Source organism: Mastigoproctus giganteus, chromosome 7 (assembly GCF_048544385.1).
Source record: "Mastigoproctus giganteus isolate SK-2022 chromosome 7, ASM4854438v1, whole genome shotgun sequence".
NCBI lineage: Eukaryota > Metazoa > Arthropoda > Arachnida > Uropygi > Thelyphonidae > Mastigoproctus > Mastigoproctus giganteus.
The window spans coordinates 112,351,480-112,370,670 of NC_143581.1; the positions used below are offsets into that span (position 1 = coordinate 112,351,480).

Genomic DNA, 19,191 nt, shown 5'->3' on the forward strand with positions numbered 1-19,191 from the left:
ATTGAATGGTACCGGCACCACTCAAACCTTAAAATTCTAAATTCCAAACTCCCCTTCAATCTTTCCTCAATTTGGAACCTCTCGTGATTAAAGTTCCCACATGTCAAAAAAGTCATCACGAGAGTATAATTTATTTCTTAAATACCATGGGCGTTCACTCTCCACACATTGCCAACTGAAGACGTTTTAACCAACGAAAGTCCCCGTAATGACTGGCTTCACTGTATTCACTTATTTAGTTTTTAATTATTCTTTTTCTTCTTTTATTTCAATGACAACCAATGATTGGATGTGTACACTTCTGTTTCCTTGCACCTATTTTAACTCAGTCAACACTTACCTACTTTCCCCCCTTTTAATTTTATTCAATTTAACAATTCAACCTAAATATTAACCACACTGCCTAAGTAAGCCATCGCAGATTAATTCAAGGTGAGTACCGCTTTATAAGCATTCGCTATCCTTTACTAGTCTATTAACACTGTACTTGAAGTTCTTTCACATTGTCAAACTTACACTTATTGTTCCTTCATTCCACTTCACTCTTAAAAATTACACTCAATTATCTTTACGATTTTATCCAAAAAATTTATGCATGTCCGAAGTTACGTAACTCGGGTTTACATAAGTCTGTGACTAACTCACATTTAGAAAGCAGTTAAGATAGGTGCTCACTGAGTTAGACTATTCTTACATATTTTGGGTCTCTGGAATTATATGTGTGTTTTCTGGGCTTTAATCCATTTTCAAGTGAACAGCAAAATGAAGCTTCACCCCAGGGGCTTACATCTGGTGAGTATGGACTTGGCAAACCCAGGGTCCTGAGCTGGATATCATCATTCTTCTCTTTCTTGCTTTCTTGGTGATTCCCTTCTACTTTTGACTCTCTCTCTGTCTCTCTCTCTCACTCTCTCAGGGTATCACAGGATTTTTTTTTTTTTTTTTTTTTGGCTGATGCAGCATAAGCCTCAGGCTTCCTTGCACCTTATGGATAAAAATAATAAAGGTGTTATGAGTTATCATTGAATAAATGATCTTATCATGAGTGTAGGTAACTTGTATCAATTCTTATGGATAATCCCCACAAATACAGTGACTCATTCAAAGACTTGATAATCATTATTTATCTGTTTATTTATTAATTAATTTGACAAAGCTGTTAATAGGAGTTCATGCATTGTTTTCAGTTTTTGTGCATTTAAGACTTAACTTACTTGAAGAAAAATATTTTATTTTTTTTTCAGTAGTTTCTGCGACTGTTCTCTTTAAAATATAGTTCCTTTTTTACAATTTTTGGTAGTGGTTAAACATTCAAGAAACTAACAATTTCATGTTTATAAGATTTTTTTTTTTTCCAGCAGGATTAACAAGTTTTCACTCTTTGAAAGTAAAAGGTGTAAACAATCATGTTTTTAAAATTTCAAATTTTTCATTAAAAATTAAAATAATTAAAGTTTATTCATAAATAAAATAATTGGGCATATGCTGTGTGACCACTGCCTGGTTATAACAATTATTTATTTATTTATTTATTTATTACTTTTGTTTTTTATGGCTTACTCCTGATTTTCCTTTTTTTCATGGAAAAGGAAATCTCACATGAAGAATAATGAAAAGAAAAGAAAACGATATGAAGTAAGAGAGAATGATTTCGATTATTTAAAAGGTAGGGGTTTTCTTGGAATAGTTTTTATGAATCTTAATCTTGTGTTATAATTTCTTTTGATTAATGTTAGTAATAGCCATATAATTCAAGAAAGCCAGAGGCTTTTGCCATCTCAGCAGGGGGTGAAAATGTTTGAATATTAAAAGGAATTATAATGGAAGTTTTAGTTATTTTACAAATTTTGATTAAAAAAAAAGAGAGAAAAATTAAATGATTCAGCAAAGCTTAATCTATAACTCATTCTTTAATATCTGCTGAATAGACTTAATTAAGTCTTGTACCATGCCTGAAAAGCCTAGCAATGCCTGACATTATAATGACAAGTCATTATACTTGTCAGGCATTGCTACTTTGTGCATTGGTCTCATATTGTGGAGACTTCTGTTGGATAAGTGCCTCTGCAATATGAGTTCAGTGAACTAAGTAGCAAATGCACTTTGCTCAACTATGTAGAAAAATGGGCTATGCCCAATGTGTACATTGACTTTTTATCTGCTGCATTTAAATGGAATGCATGGGAAAAGAATACACCAAAATAAGAACTGTGCCTCTTGCAAAGATTATAAAAAAAAAAAAATAAATACTTGAAAAATGGTTTTTGGGGGGGGGATATATATTATTTTATTCATTTCCCATGTATTCCATTGATGTTCGGAAGATACTAAAGAAGTTTAGTTGTGGACAAAGAAGTTTTGCTGGATTATTTAATTAAAATTTTTCATTTTATAATTAATTTAATATATAATAAAAGTTAATTCCATTAAGAAATTTAAAAGCTTGTAATTTTCTAGGAACTTGATATTACATGGAACAACAGTAAAATAAATTCTATAGAAATTAGGTATTTTTAATGCCGCATTTCAAATGTGCAGTCCATTTTTTCCCTAGCTCCTGCAGTTTGCAAGATGTTTCATATTTTAGTTTTCATGTACTTAAGATTTTTTCTGTCTGATCATATTATGATGGAGTTCTGGAGTGAGGAGTTTTCTAGAATTTGTTGCAGTGGTCAATTTCTAGTCTATTCAAACCCCAATTCTGCTCCTTGACAAGTCAATTAGTTGCCACTTTTTTAAATCTGGAAATAAAATTAAATCCTTCCATGTACCTCTTTCCATCCATATTCTGTAAATGATTGTAGAGTATTTTCTGTTTGGTTTTGATATGCTTTGATTTCATTAAGATAAATCAGTTTTTTTTTTTTTGTTTGATGTTTAACAGATGCAAGTGAGCGATACCATCTATATTTTTTTGTAGTCCACTGCACTTCTTGCTTGGCATCCCACAGACTATAGCTAAAGTCATCTAGAAAGCCTTGGTTTTTCTTTTGATTTCACTATTACAGTAATTGGATTTTTTTTTTTTTTATAACAAAACAGACAGAATTAATAACATTTCCAAGTTATTAATTTAAACTATTTCTTGCTCTTTTTCCTCCAAAAATAGACTGATGACTAGATTACACCAAATGCAACTTGTTGAAACTGAGCACATTCTGAACAAATTAGGTATGATGTTTAGTATAAATATGTATATTTCAATTGAAATTGAATTTAAACAAAATGATTGAAATAATTGAATGAAGCTGAATTTGAATGAACTGATTGAGTTTGAAAGAAGAACAGAATTTGAATTGAGTTGGTGAATTTGAATTAATTTGAATTAGTCATTTTTTTGGCTAAAATAAAGCCTCAGGTGCAAGGAATGCTAACTTGAACAAATTGATTGAATTTGAATGGAACGGTCAGATTTGAGTTAAGTACTAAATTTGAATGATGTAGTTGGATCTGAATGAAGTATATGACAAATGCATTTATTTGAAATGTATCCATTTTATTTGTAATAACTGCTGTAATTGTGACACAATTAAGTCTAGGCTAAAAATATTTTTTTGTTATTATATATTTATCTTTGTTCTGTATTTTGTAAATATCTTAAATAAATATGATTTCAATTGAAATAAAAATAAGATTAGAAGCAAACAATCAAACAACAAAAAAAGATAAAAGTTTCCAGCTGAGAGTAAGAAGCACCATTAGATCCATGTCTCATAGATGTTCCGTTTCTGTTGCTTGCCTTTTCTATAGATTCTTCCACGTGCACTGTTGTTCTGAATTGGCTTCTATAATTCCCACAATCTCTCTCTCTTCCAAAGCAGTCCGAACGCATGCTGCAACCAGTGAACTTCAAACTCGTAGAACTAAATTTAACCACCAAATACGGAGGATGCGGAAAGGTCAGGGAATGACCACCGCATATCCCGGAGCAATATGGCCTTAGTTGCTAATGTTCCTAAAAAAAAACTAAACAAACAAACAAACAAAGAACTAAATTTTCATCTTCCTTATTTATTCCTTCAGTGTCTTTTTTTGAACAACTTCCCTTCATACATATTTCTTGAAAATTACAATCTACAGAAATTCAAGTCTAATGTCAACAAGTATCTTCCTTCATCTTCTTAACATTCAACTTATGCGCAGTACTAAATACTATAGGTTCTAATATTCTTCAATTCTCATGCTTAGGGTTTTCATTAAGATAAAAAAAAAAAAAAAAAAAAAGTACAACTGTGCTATGTGGTAGGCCATGCAATGCATCTGTGAGCTGATGACCAGTTTGACATCAGTTTAAAAATATCTGATAGTGAAGCAAATTAGAAAATCTCTAGTGTGAATGCAACTGAAAAATTGTATGCTTCGTTAAATTTGATTTAATGTGATTCATTAAATTCAAAAAAAAAAGTGATTAATTTCTTTCGAACAATGACTGAATGATTCTCATAAACAATAATTATTTAATTCTACACAACCAAGGATTTTGCCACTGTTATAACTAGTCACACAGCTCGTCATACGTGTGACAGTTTATAATTTGGTAGTAAAAAAGAAAGTGATGTTTGTTGTTTTATGTGCTTGATGAAATTTTTTCTCCATGTTAAAATTAATGTCATGTTAATTGACAAAGATGGCACTTACCCTGTTATATAATTATTCTTAAGAAAAATAGTTAACTTTTTTCCTGCAATATAAAAGTTTTTTTTTTCTGAAGAAAATTCATTGACATTGACATTCTCTTTCATGTTGTCCTCCTTGCTGTGACATTGTTTTCTGTGATTTATCATCTGTCTAGATTTAACAAACCAAATTTATTTTTTTTTCACTTACAATCACCAGCAGTATCTTTTTAGGTTTTTTTTTTTTTTTTTATGTGAACCCCAAACACAAGAGGTATTAGAACCTATAGTACTTAGTACCGTGCTTAGGTTGGAGGTTGAGAAGACGAAAGAACATATTTGTTGACATTGGACTTGAACTTCTGTAGATTATAATTTCCAGGAAATACGTATGAAGGAAGGTTGTTCCAGAAAACGGCAGTTGAATGAATAAATGAGGAAGATGAAAAGTTGGTTCTGTGGGTTTGAAGTTGGACAGTAAATGGATGTTGGCTGGTGGCAGAACGGGTTTGGACTGTTTTGAAAGAGAGAGCGGGAATTATAGAAGCCAGTTCGGAAGAACAGTGCCCATGGAAGTATCTGTAGAAGAGGCATGCAGAAGAAACAGTACGTCTATGAGAAAGCGAGTGGAGAGACTCTGTTAGAGATGAATCATTAATTAACCTAACTGCCCTCTTCTGAATGGAATCAAGAAGCCTGAGAGAGGTTTTGGGGGCACCACCCCAGATGTGGGAACAATATTCCATAGCAGGGTGGATTTACGATTTATACAGAGTGAGCAGCTGTTTGGAAGAAAAGTAACGCCGAGAGCGAAAGAGAAAACCAAGTTTTTTAGATGCAGAGAAAGCAATATTTGTAATGTGCTTGTGCCAAGAGAGAGAGAGATTAGAAGTCAGGGTAATCCCCAAAAGAGATCATTTTGCAAGATATAAGACAAGACTGAATTTTAGAAGGGTTGAAATCAACTAAGTTGTCTTTGCCCCACTGGAGAATTACCTGAAGATCGGCATTTAAGGAATTGGTAGCAGATTTTCGAGAAGTTGAAGCTGATTGGGCAGGACAAGGTTTCTCAAAATGGAAAGTTGAATGCAATGTGCTATCATCGGCAAAACTATGGATAGGATTTCCAGTCAATGGAAGAAGGTCATTGATATACAAAAGGAATAGAGTGGGGGAAAGAACTGAACCTTGGGGGACACCGGCATTAATGGAGAAGTTAGAAGACAGAGAGCCATCTACAATCACCCTCAGTGAGCGATCAGAGAGAAAACTGGATAACCAATTACTAAAAACAGTTGGCAAACCATAAGATGGAAGCTTGTTTAGAAGACCTTTATGCCAAACACGATCAAAAGCCTTTGAGATGTCAAGAGCAACTACTTGTGTTTCACCGAACCTTTCCATTTTATTTGTCCATAAATTGGTAACATAAGCCAGAATATCACCAGTGGATCGACACTGACGGAATCCATACTGGCGATCGTTGATCAGACAGAAGGTTTCTAGGTAGTTTAAGAGTTGGCGGTTAATTGATTTCTCCATTACTTTAGAAAGAGTAGAAGTAATTGCAATGGGACGATAATTGGATGGGAGGGATTTGTCACCCTTTTTTGGAACTGGCTGGATATGAGCAAATTTCCCAGCAGAAGGAAAAACACCTTTGGAATAAGAAAGCGAAAAAAGACTGCAAAGAATAGGAGTAAGTTCAGGAGCAGAGGTTTTGAGAACAAGTGGAGAAATACCATCAGGACCTGGAGCTTTCTTAGCATCAAGATTCATCAAAATCCTTCTGATATGCTTTTGACGGAAGACCACAGGAGGCATTGAATGGAGCGTGTTGGGAATGGTGGGAGGTGTTTTACCAAGATCATTAATACATGAGCTGGAAGAAAAATGGGATGCTAGCAGGTCAGCTTTATTCTTGGCTGACGTGACAACAGAACCATCTGGTTTGGACAGAGGTTGGAGCAGAGATGGGCAAAAGTTGCGGACAATAGCTTTGGCAAGAGACCAGAATGCTCGGCTACCATTAGGGCAAGAAGCAAGTTTTCTACTCTTAGCCTGTTCAAACTCTAGTTTGGACTGATTAATAACTGCTTTACAATTGTTGCGAGCTTTGGTGTAGGCAGAAAATGAAACTGAAGAATTAGAAACAAGCCAATTACGATATGCAACATTCTTCTCTTGAACAGCCTTAGCACATTTATTGGATAACCAAGGTTTAGATAAGGGACGAGATTTTAAAGTGGAGTGTGGGATAAAGGATTCCATTCCTGGATTCCACTAACACGATCTGAGCAAACGTTGACATCAGAAGTTTTGAAACAGTAATCCGACCAAGGAAAAGAAGAAAAGAAGTCTCGCAGGTCATCCCATTTCATTCTTGTAATGCCAAACAACACGAGGTTGGGAATAGCCATGAGATAAAGGTTCCATTGGAGAAGAGACAATCACCAAGTTGTGATCTGAAGTGCCTAAAGGACCTCTCACTTCGACCGTGTACTTAGAAGGGTTGTTTGTGAGAAAAAGATCAAGCGTATTGGCTGTATGATTAGGATTGACCGGTATTCTTGTAGGTAAATGAACAATCTGTGCTAGGTCATTAGTAATTGCAAAAGCCTCAGCATCTCGACCTGCTGGGTCGGTGTGACTAGAAAAAGGAAGCCAGCTGGAGTTGTGAACATTAAAATCACCAAGGAAAATTACCTCACTGTTAGGAAAGTTGGACTGGAGAAAGTCAAGTTGCAAAGAGAGGAAGTCAAAGTGCTCCAAGTGATTAGTGGAGTTGGGATAACGATAGAGACAACAGATGAATTTGACACAATGAGGTAGAGAGATTTTAAGCCAGAGAAGATCAAAGAGAGGAGATTCCAAATTGCCAACTTTCTGACAGGGAATATCAGAACGGACATATGCACAAGTACCACCTTTGAGGCGAAAGGAATCATACAGCGAATAATTTGGGCATCTAAGATGAGCAGTAGTTGAATCAACCGATAACTGATATTCTGTCAGAAAAAGTACATGGGGTTTGGCAGACTGCAAGTGGAAATGGACATCGTTGAGATTAGAATTGAGACCACATATATTTGTGAAATGAATCAGGAAGTGCTTTGGAGGTTTAGATCTTTTCACAGATAAGCTTGCTCTATTAGTTTGACAATTCATGGTGCATTCAATAGTAAGAAAAAGTGGGTGGGACATGCTGTATGAAGTAATGAAATTTTTGGATATGGTGTACACGTGGTAAGAATATACCCAGATCCTTGACATAACGTGGCCTCGACAATGCTCCCCGCATACACACTACTCGGACTCCCTCCAGTCACTATCTGGCAGAGTAGAGGTAGCAAGATTATACACTAGCTGATCCGGAAGCCTCTTAGAGAGTTACCAATAGGTTCGGTCCGGTGTACTAACTAGCAGCCGGCCTGCGAACACCGTTTTAGAGCTGTACCCTCGAAATGTAAGGAATATTGGATCTCGCCACGACGTTCATCATAACCTCAAAAGTCATCAATCATACTGCATGATGGAAGAGATAGGGAAGTGTTGACCGGAACTTAGCTCTAGAGACTAAACATGGGTTCCACCACTTCAAGCCTCCAATAAGCAAAGTGGTGGTATTTCACCGGTTGATGAGAGTCATCTACCACCTAGTACTGCCTGGTAACATAGAGGGACGGCGTTCCTCCATGCGGTGTGGGCACCACACCTCCACCCCTGCTTACGTTGGTTCACACCTGGGTGGTCACCCACCATGTACTTGTGCATTGAGGTTATACCCAGGATTACTAACAGTCACACCATTGTGAAGGTACAAGCAGAGGATTTGACTGTCACAGACCGTCCGGACTTCGCCGAAATTGGGTCCACTTGACTTGAGTGTCACCCGAATATCAGTTCCGTCAGCGTTTTAGACTCCCAGGTAGCAAGTACAGCTTGTCTGGCATATGTAAGAGAATGTTTGTGACAACCTCAAGGACCAAAGTTGTTATAATGGTTAATAGTTGTAAATAAATTCAGTTACTAATGCTTAATATTCATTGAAATATGCTTCTCCAAAACTGCTTAACCACTAAGTGTACCTCCTTAAAATTAAAATCCAGAAAAATTTTAAAATCATGCACCTTGAAAATATAGTAAGAAGACAGAAGTATAGAATAAAACCTAATACAGGTTGACCATCACTAATCTGGCAGCGTTGGGACCTGTGGGGTGCCAGATTAGTGAGTTTGCTGGATCACAAGTGGTTATTTTAGCACATACATTTTACCCAACAGCTAACTACCTCTTTCTACCTTTAAAACGTTGACTGCCAAGCTAGTTTCAGAAAAATATTCCCCAGGGGCCAAAAAATATTTAGGAAATAATTTGATTAGTAATTCTAAAATAAATATTGTAGTCAGTGTTGTCGTTTTTTCGCCTAAAATATAAAAAAAAAGTTTTTTTTATGTCGCATATATGTGACCAATGTGGCCACATGTTTTGGTTGCTTTATTTCTTGAGACGCCGTGTTGGCCACATACGTGTGACACTATTATGGCATACATATGAAGGTCATTTGTGATTAGTTTATTGCATGCGCTGCAATACAACTAATTACGATAAAATAAACTCTCAAACATTGCAATGTTTGTCAATATTGTTAGAGTTTTTGTGAAAACAAGTTTGCCAGTGTGCTGTATTATCCATCATATTGTGATGGGTGTTTTTCCGCAAGCTTGTATAAGTGTTGTAAAAAAAAAAAAAAAAAAAAAAAAATCTAAAAGGAATGACTAAAAGCAAATTACTAAGATAAAAGGAACTGAGAGAAATTGCTGGAATTTACAATTAAGCAGAGTTAAACTTCTCACAGACACACCGCTGTTGAGTTTTTCAGAAGTTCAGCTTTATCTGTTATGGACAGTGTATGGTGTTTGCGCTTTACACCATGAGGCACTTCTTTTATGCATTGGAACCATGGCTGGGGCTAAATGTGAGCATTTATAATAATAAATGCAGAAAAACAAGTGGGAATGGCTTGCCAGTGTTTATGAGTTCACGCCAACAACTGATGCTGCAACCAACGCCACCAAAACAGTAGTGGCAGGTTGGTACGCTGACCTGAGAAATTTGAAATTACGTTCGCAGAAATTATGTCCGAATTAGCAGTGGAACCGGATTCCCGGTGGCCAGATTAGTGATGGTCGACCTGTATTAAGTATATGATATCAAAATTTTTTGCATCCAGTTCTTAGTTCTTTTGTCACTGTGTCACAGCCAATTATGTTTGTCAGACAAGACTGCCCTCCCCTTAACAAATCCATGCTGTGACTGCAGTACAAATGCATTCCTGTCTAAATGGCCCTGCATTACTTCTATAGTCAGTGACTGCATTATTTTCCCTGGAAGATAAGTTAAGCCGACAGGTCTGTAATTACTCATGTTACCCTATGATCCCTCTTTTTGAATTGTGGATACATCCATTCATCTCCAGTCCATGGGGACCTTCCCTGAATCCAAAGATGTTCTCATAATTATGGGTAAGGGTTTGTTTACCTACTTTGATGCCTCCCTTAATATAATTGGATAGATCCCATCCACCCTATGCACTTTTTTATGTTAACTTCAACTGTTTCTTTTCCACTTTCCCATCAGTTATCACAAAATCATTTAGCTCCCTTTAGAATTTGATAAAGTTCTGCCATCCACTTCCTTAAGTTTGAATGTAGACGAGAGATACCTATTCGGTTTGTCAGCAACATGAGCAGGATCATTAACGGTTAAACCATTGATGTCAAGTGAACCAATACAATTTCCCTTCTGTCTAGTGTTTACACAAGGAAGTCTATTCTGTTTTTCTTTGCTTTATTTACCAAAGACTTACTACTTGTAATCTGTCTTAGCATGCATAACCTCCTTTGTAACTTGATTGAAGATGATTTTATATCTACCTTAGGCATCTGTATCACCTGATAATATATATATATATATATATATATATACACCCCATAATTTTTTTTTTTTTTTTTTTGTGCCAATAGTTGTATGTTAGTTCATCCAGCATCCATTCCTTTTTTATACCAGATAAGAAGTACTATTCAAAGTCTAAGACTTGAACAGTATTTCTTAGTTGGTATAAAAACCTAATAGCTTCTACGATTAATTCCCTGAATACTCATTTAGAATTTTTTTTTGCTAACATTATTAGTTGCCCTACTGTATAGAATTTCAAAACTGTTTGGGCTACTGTTGTCACCTATACAAAAGCAAAATCCCTTCCCTTTACCCTCGATGGTAGTTATATCTTTAAGTATGTCCCACATCAAACATTAAAAGAACCACTATGTGGTCACTGCCACCGAGCGTTTTTTTTTTTTTTTTTTTTTTTGCAGATTGTTTATGCATGAAGAGTTGCTGCTGTTAATGAGATCAAGATTATTGCTTTCTCTTGTTGCCTCTATAAGATGTTGTAGAGCAGGTCTGGCCAACCCAAATCGTTCTGCGGGCCACCTTGACGAACTACAATTTTCTGCAGGCCACACATAAAAAAAAATCAATCTTTTAAAAATAAAAAAATCAAATATCATAAAAATTTATTTTATTCATTCCTTTTCATTATATATCCATCAATGAGATATTTGCTTTTCTTTGCAATCACTCAGTTGTTTTAAAATCTTCAATATTGGTAGTTGCACATCTTAATTGATTTTCCAGATTTTCATTTATTGAAGCTTGAGATTTACTTTTAATAAATTTCATTTTTGAATAGAAAGTGTCACAAATGTATGTGGCTCCGAAGGCACTCACAATTTTCGTGCAAAAAATCTTAATTTGGGATTCTTTTCCGCTGTAACATACGTTTTGTAAAAGTTGATTTTTGATGTTGTGGCATGAATTTGTTTTAATTTTTTGTTGCACTATAAATCAGTTACTTCCACCTGCAGAGTTTCCGGGACAGTGGAAATGTCAACGTGAAATGGAGAACAAAATATCTCAAACACTTTATCATATTTTGTGAGTTCTGAGAAATGATGATCAAATGCTTTTTTTTTATTTCATCAGCATACTTTAAGAAGTCAAGATGAAGTCTTTATTGTGCCTAGTGCAGCTAGTGAATTATTTCCCACTGATGTAGTCAGTAGTATAAAAATCATCTGGTGGGCTGCAAAAAATAATGTGGAGGGCTGGCTGCTGGTTGACCAGGCTGTTGTAGAGAATAGTCATCCTTTAAATCCATAAAACTCTTGCTAGTGTGTGATGAATATCTGATGAATTCTGATGACAAGTTCTGATGAATATCTGTAAAGTTAAAATCCCCCATTATAAGACATTCTCATACTGGTCCATTCTTTCACCCGTCACATCATTAGGCCTATAACACACTTCTCTTATTTTTGTGTTCCAGTTTATAGTTCTAATTGGAAGATTGATAGAGGCAAAGATGATTTTAACAGAATGAGCAGAGAGATTTTAAGCCAGAGAAATTCAAAAAGAGTAGATTCTAAATTAGGAAGAAGCCCTTAACAAGGAATATTAGAGTGTATATATGCACAAGTGTCATGTTCGAGTATTGTGTACTAATGCCTCCTATAGAGCACCAGTAGGTAGGTTCAATCTGGTGTATTATCTAGTGCAGTGTTTCTCAACCTGTGTGCCACGAGTATGTTTCAGGTGTGCCATGGAAAATGCAAATAAAAAAATTAATAAATTCAAGTTTTATAATAAAAATTAATTCAAATAAAAAAAATTTGTTTATTTATGCTGCACCGATTTGTTTTAACTTCCCTTCCAGCGGTCAACATGCCGTCACATTTTGATTCCCAGTACTAGATCTGTTCACCGTTAATCCTTTATTCACCTTTTGAATCCTAGTAGTAGATCTGGTCGACTTTATTCAGCCATTCTTATTATTTGAGAGACTTTCCCAGGCACCCTGCAAGTAAGAAATGTCCTTTGTGTTTAAAAAGTACTTTTTGTGTTTTTATGTCTCTAAAACGTCATATTCGTTTAATTCATATAGAACAGGTATTTTCAATTAACTGTATTAGTACATTCTAGAAGTAACTTTAATTTTTTTAGAAATTATTAGTGATGGATAAATTTCTAGTGAAAGGAAATCAGAAGAGGCAAATTGATAACGAGCTTGGAGAAAATGACAATACAAAAACAAGCAACCATCAATGTCAAAAAAGAAGAAAATATGTCGTAAATACGATTATTTGTACCCAAGATCGGAGGTGTATTGCTAAAAAAAATAGTACCAGAATGCTCGTCGTAAAAAAAATAGTACTGGAATGCTCGTTCTCCAGAAGACTATGTAATAACACCACATCGACTGTACAGTAACTGAATCAGACTTCAGACTCATGGTTCATAGAACAACCAGTTCTAGCATTCAGCTCATGGCAAATCGAAATGAAGCATTCGCACGCATCACAGTATATCTCATTCGTTGGATCTATTTATCTAACACATTGTACTTTAGTAAGAAACATTCAAGTTTCAACGCGAAATTTATATTTTTGTTGTTAAATAAATTTTAAAGAAATCTGTTAATTTTAAAGATTAATATTAATACATATTTTTAGTAGCAATGGGTAAAATAGATATTTCTCCCTCCCCTTTGATTATGCCATTGTTTAATAATATTAGATGTATAAATTTAATGATTTTCTATTATTTAGAAAAAAAGTACCGGAATGTTGTTCTGGTGCATTCTGGCCCAAATAGACCACTGCCCAAGATTGTCCTCAACCTTTATGTGTGGTATGTGGTTTAAAATTGTCAAATGAATCTGTCAAATGGCAAGAATTTATCGTCCAAAACTATAGAACATTTTAAAAGCCTGCAGGCCTCTACTACAAAACAAGTTACAGTACAGAATTTTATAATATGGCTAAAATATTTGATAAAGCTCATGAAGCAAGCTATTTAGTAGCTGAACTGGCAGGGAAAAAAAAAAAAAAAAAAAAAAAAAAGAAATGTCACCTGATAGCAGAAAGTCTGATTTTACCAGCATGTCGGGTAATCATGAAAAGTATTTTGGTAGAGGAAGCTGAAAACAAAAAAATAATAATGATGACAGTACCACTTCCAAACAGCACAATTAGCAGGCGTATAAAAGAAATGTCCGATTATATTGAAGAACAAGTTGTTCAACAGATTAATAATTTTGGGCGACTGTTTGCATTGCAAGTGTTCTACAGAGTATTCTACAGATATTAGCGGGAAAGTCCAATTAATAGCATTTGTCAGGTTTATCAAAAATGAAACAGTTATTAATCTTTTTGTTGTTGTTGTAAAGAACCGGGCAAGATATTTTCGAAGTAATGAATAATTATTTGCAAAAGTGTGGTATATTATGGAAGTCGTATGTTGGCATTTGTGCCAACGGTGCTACTGCGATGACAGAAGCACTAAAACGATTTATAAACTTAAATAAAACGACACAATGCAAATATTATTACAACATTGTTTTAGACACAGAAAAGTTCCAGTAGCAAAGACAGTCATACCCGATTTAAAACTTGTACTTGATCAAGTGATTAAAATGATCTATAATATCAAAACTAGACCACAAAAAATACGTATTTTCGGAAAATTATATGAGGAACTGGAGTCTGATAATTTTTCTTTAAGAATGCATGCTGAGGTCCTTATGCCTTATATTTTATTTATATTTTTCTATAAAGAAAATATTTTGAAGCTTATAATTTTTTCACTGGAGCAATCAGAATTTTGCGATTATTTAAGTGATCAAGTTTGGTGCTGTAAATTTGCGTTTCTAGTAGATTTATTCGCTAGCTTAATAAATTAAATATCGGTATGCAAGGTCCATAGAAAAATTTACTCACTTCTACTGACAAGTTGGTTGCTTTTAAAGAAAAGTTGAGTACAGTCAGTCCTCGTATATTCGATCATACACGATTTATAAATAGGAAAACGATATTGTATATAACACGAACCGAATTCGCTTATGCACGATTCGCCTTTGTGTTTACAAGAAATGGCAGTCAAACGCGGAATCACCCCAACGGAAAGCAACACGATAGGAATGAAGAGAAGATTCTGAAAATGTATTTATGTTTTTTATATCAGTGAAGGGAAAACGCATTTCACCATAATAACGAAAAATTCCACCTATCGGTATTATTGCAAATGCAATTAGATCGAGTTTACTACCAGTTTATAACAGATTCCACTAGCAGGAACACAACTGGAAATTGTTTTTATTGTTTTATGGTAGTAATCCCTAGAAATGTGCTTTAGTAAAATGTGAGCTAGTGAGGTAGAGTTGTCTTTGCCTTTACTGTGTTGTTTATTCAGTTGCTACACGTACACAGCTTTGTTTGTGTATCAAGCGTGCCTCCTCATTTTGTAATTGTGCTTTATTCCCTAAAAATGAGTAAAATACTTAAAAGGTGTGAAAAGGAAGCGTCCTGGTGAAGACACTACAGATTCAGAGAGAAAAAGAAAAGCAATATTGATAAACAGAGGCACAGTGAGTCAAAAATTCTTACCCGGGAAAATTTGTAGTGGCCTCATACTAGCGTTTATGGCCAAAATCACACCGGCCTCCGGCCCACACGGGGTTTCCCCTGTAAGGCTTATGGCCAGTCCGCCTCTGTTGATAGAGACAAAATATGAAACGCTTTGAGCGAAATGAAAGACCATATGATATTGCAAGTGCTACAGGCCTAAATGAGGCAACGCCGAGAATTACAAAGAATGCAGAGAAAATAAAAACAACTTTCATAGCAGGAACAACTCAAAGTGTAATTAAAATCCGCTAGATTAAGACACAAAGAATTGGAAGAGATGGAACGGCTGTTATCTGTTTGGATAGAAAATTAAACAAAAAACAAGTTTGCTTACGATAGAAGCAAAAGCATTAGCAATATTTTATTACGATTATTTATTGTGTTTGGTAATGTTTTGGTTACAAACGTGTATTCAATCTTGGGTGGTCGGCACCTAACCCTATTTTTCCCATAGGGCCTGTTGTTTATATTGCATGATTTTGCATTGCACAAGGGTTTCTAGGAACACAACTATCGTGCTATATGAGGACTGACTGTATATGGAAAAAAGACGTAAATGAAAAAAATTTTAGAAACGTTTGACTGCAAAAATGAATTATACTAAAATAATGTAATAAACGAAACATTAGAGCTGTTAAAGACAAAAATTGAGCATTACTTTCCATCCCTTGATACCAAAAAATATTTGTGTGTAAGAGACCCATTGCAACAAGAAACCTTCCGACATTAGAACTTCGGAATATGCAAGAGGAAAAAGAATTGGCTGAGATCCATAGTGACCAGTCGCTGGAAATTTACTTTAATAACACAAATATTAGCAAATTTTGAACCAAAATTCAAAATGAATATCTATGAATTTCCGAAAAGGCAATTAGAATTTTATTGCCATTTTCCCCTTCCTGCTTGTGCCAAACAGGGTTTCTGCTTTAAACGAGATTAAATAAAAAAAGAAAAAAAACAGAGAGACTAAAGTCGGTAGAAGAGGAGCTTGAGAGTAAGGGCAGAAACACACTGTTATCATGTCATGGGACTCTGTCACAGAATAGTACTCTGTGGTCCCTGTTTAGTGTAAACAGTGAAGTCGGTTGGAGAAGAAGCGCCATCACTGTAACATAGGGTGACCAGATTAAAAATTTGATCTCGGGGTACTCATGCTTATGTTTGGGGTATTCATTCCTTGTTTAGGGGTACTCGCATTATATCTTAAAAGAAAACCGAACAATTTTAAATAACAGCCATTTTATTTCTATATTTCGTTGATTTTTACAAGTTCGTGGAAGGCAAAATTAGTCAAATTTTAATAAAACTAACCGAAGCATAGTCTGTGCTTTAATTCGTTTAATTCGGAATTTTTTATTGCAAAGGTTATAAATACTAAAGGAAATATTAAAATTTTATAAATATTAACATCAAATGTTTTACATAATTGTTTATAACACATATTCAATACACCTGATTTATTTTATTGAAAATAAAATATTTACCTTGCAATACTTTTCTTTTGAGCGAATTTTCTTTAACAGTTTTTCATTTTTTTAGTTCATTTGTGTAAATTCTTTGCAAGACATTGTGATTGATTTTCGGCAACAGTTCTCCTTCAACATTCTTATTTCTATCCTTTTTCCACACGTTAAACATTGAGCTAAATACTCGCTCACTCATTGCATTTGAGGCAAAGCAAAAACAAAATTAATATTTTTTTCTGTATTACGTACTTCATGTGCATTTAAAATTTTTATCAAACCATCTGTGGTATTTTTGAGGTCTTTTTCGCAATATTTCTACAGAATGATTTCAACAGAACATATTCTTCATACAGTAAACAGATACTGATATTGGGAATTTTAAATAAAAAAAAAGTTTGTTGCGTGAGCCTTAAACCATTACAATGAAATAAAAAAGAAGTCAAGTAGAATGTAAAAGGTTAAAAAGTAAGCATAATATAAATATTCTGTAACCCCTTTTGTAAATAGAATAGAATGTTGTTTTTTTTTCAGTCTTTAAGGGTGCATTTCAACAACAACTTTATCGTCAGTTAATTCTTACTTCCTAAATAATCATCTTAACAGGTTGTTTTATGATTTCTGCTTTTTTCAAATTCCCCATTTCAAATATTAAAAAAGGTGTATCTTGGAAATTTTATTATAATTCCAAAAGGGATACGTCTGGCAACCTGTAATGTTGTATATGTGTCATTCTCTTTGAGGAAAGCCGAAGCGAAATGAATTGCCACAGTTCATCCTCCTCTTCAGATTTTGAAAATGCATGCACTTTTCCTATAGCCGAGAAAACAAGAGTGCGCAATGGATACACCACATAAACTGGAAGAGAACAGAAAAAGGTGAATTCCATCATTTACTGCAGGACTTAGAAGAAGATGAAAATTGTTTCAAGATTTACTAACAGATGAATAAAGAAGAATTTAATTTCCTATGTAATCCAATTAAGGATGACATTCAAGGGCAAAATATGCAATTTCGAAATTCAATCAGCACTAAGGAAAAATTATTTGTATGTTTAAGGAAAGTTGAAATACTGCAAGTTTAATTTTGAATAAGGATTTATTCTGTCAAAATATGAAACAAAATTTTTTTAATGAAATTTAATAACAAAAAAAAAACTACTTCTGAATCCTAAAAACTGAATTTGTAAGAAATTGTTTGAGTTGTGCAAATTGAAGTGATCAACTTGTTCGTCCTCTAAATTTGTTAATTGTAATACTCTTGGTCTATTTCCCTCCTTTGGTCATTTTTGAGTATCTCTGTGATTGGACATTTGCGGTGAGTATGCCTAGTAACTGGTCGAAGTGGAGGGTGGTTTGGAATAGGCACAGGTGTTTTCGGATATTCTTACTTGTGTGCTCAAAACAGATTATTTACTTTTAATTTAATTTTCTGTTAGCATTTCCTCCATTTTCCTCTTGCCACGCCTAACGAAATTTCTGTTTGAACAGAAAAATCTGAGTTTCTGACAGTGTCGTTCGGATTTAAAGCCCAACGTGTTATCTTGTGAATACGACCAATCACAACAGTGCTCTCTGAGCAATACACTAATTGGAAATATTGATTAGATAGTATGAATCAGAGCTGTAATACTCAATATGTTCTACGTTGATACGACGATTTTCGTCCCCGTATCACATACTATGGGAGGTATTTAGACGATGTTCTAGTTATTACCGATAGTAGTACTATCCAAGATATTTTACATTCGTTTAACAATATTCATTCTAGACTCAAATTTACATTGGAAAGGGAAGATACGGATACTAAGTCATTAAACTTTCTAAATTTCACGCTTACCCGGGACTCGAACAAAATACAATTTAGCATCTATCGAAAACCCACAAACACCGGTATGCTTCTACATTATAATAGCTACCACCCATTCACCTACAAAAGATCGATTATCTTTAATCAATTTCTAAATGCCTATAAATATTCAACGACGGATTCTGCTTTAGACTCAGAAATACAAATATTAACTAGCAGATTCTTGAACAGGGGTTATCCCATTAACACTATAAATCGAATTAGGGTACAAGCTAAGGATAGGATACAAAATACTGCACCAATCAACAATAGTAATATCAAAAAATACTTTATTTCTGTCCCATATGTTGAACAGTGGCACAAACAGCTTAACAGATTCTTTAAAGATACCGAATTTAAAATTATAGCTAGGCCTATACGGAAGTTACACACTATACTGAACAATCGCTCGGTTCTTTCGACGTTCGCAACACAAATTAATGATCTAGTATACAACATTTCTTGCGGTGATTGCGACTCGTCTTATCAGGGTTCCACGCGGTTTTCTCTTAATATCCGTGTAAATCAACACGAAGCCTCTGTTCGTGCTTCTCGTTCAGCAGCGTCAGAATTAGCCTTTCATGCCATTAACGAAAAACATACTTTTTTATTTAACGAGGCCAAAATACTTAACGTTCAACGTAATTATACGCGACTATTAATTGCAGAAACCGTTGAAATTAAATTACACGAGAATTCTGTTAATGTTCGGCGGCCATATTTGATCTCCGATGCGTG

The 19,191-nt window shown here is 34.6% G+C and overlaps 2 protein-coding genes across 8 annotated transcripts in view; one reads left to right on the plus strand and one right to left on the minus strand.

The window, feature by feature from the left end:
* The window catches only part of LOC150083152 (coiled-coil domain-containing protein 137-like), a 129,236-nt gene that overhangs the window by 70,049 nt on the left and 39,996 nt on the right, over window positions 1-19,191 (plus strand). For 2 of the 4 annotated variants that reach the window (XM_090377857.1, XM_090377852.1), the window contains exon 4: window positions 1,590-1,666. In XM_090377857.1, coding sequence (XP_090233983.1) covers window positions 1,590-1,666 — 77 coding nt within the window. Of the gene's footprint in view, window positions 1-1,589; window positions 1,667-3,109; window positions 3,172-19,191 lie in introns of all 4 variants that reach the window. The other 2 variants (XM_090377853.1, XM_090377856.1) reach the window with 1 other exon arrangement.
* The window catches only part of Cox11 (Cytochrome c oxidase copper chaperone COX11), a 266,522-nt gene continuing 259,706 nt past the window's right edge, over window positions 12,376-19,191 (minus strand). For all 4 annotated transcript variants that reach the window (XM_090377851.1, XM_090377850.1, XM_090377849.1 and 1 more), the window contains one exon: window positions 12,376-12,534. In XM_090377851.1, the coding sequence (XP_090233977.1) occupies window positions 12,492-12,534 (43 nt within the window). In that variant the 3' untranslated portion in view covers window positions 12,376-12,491. The remainder of the gene's footprint in view (window positions 12,535-19,191) is intronic.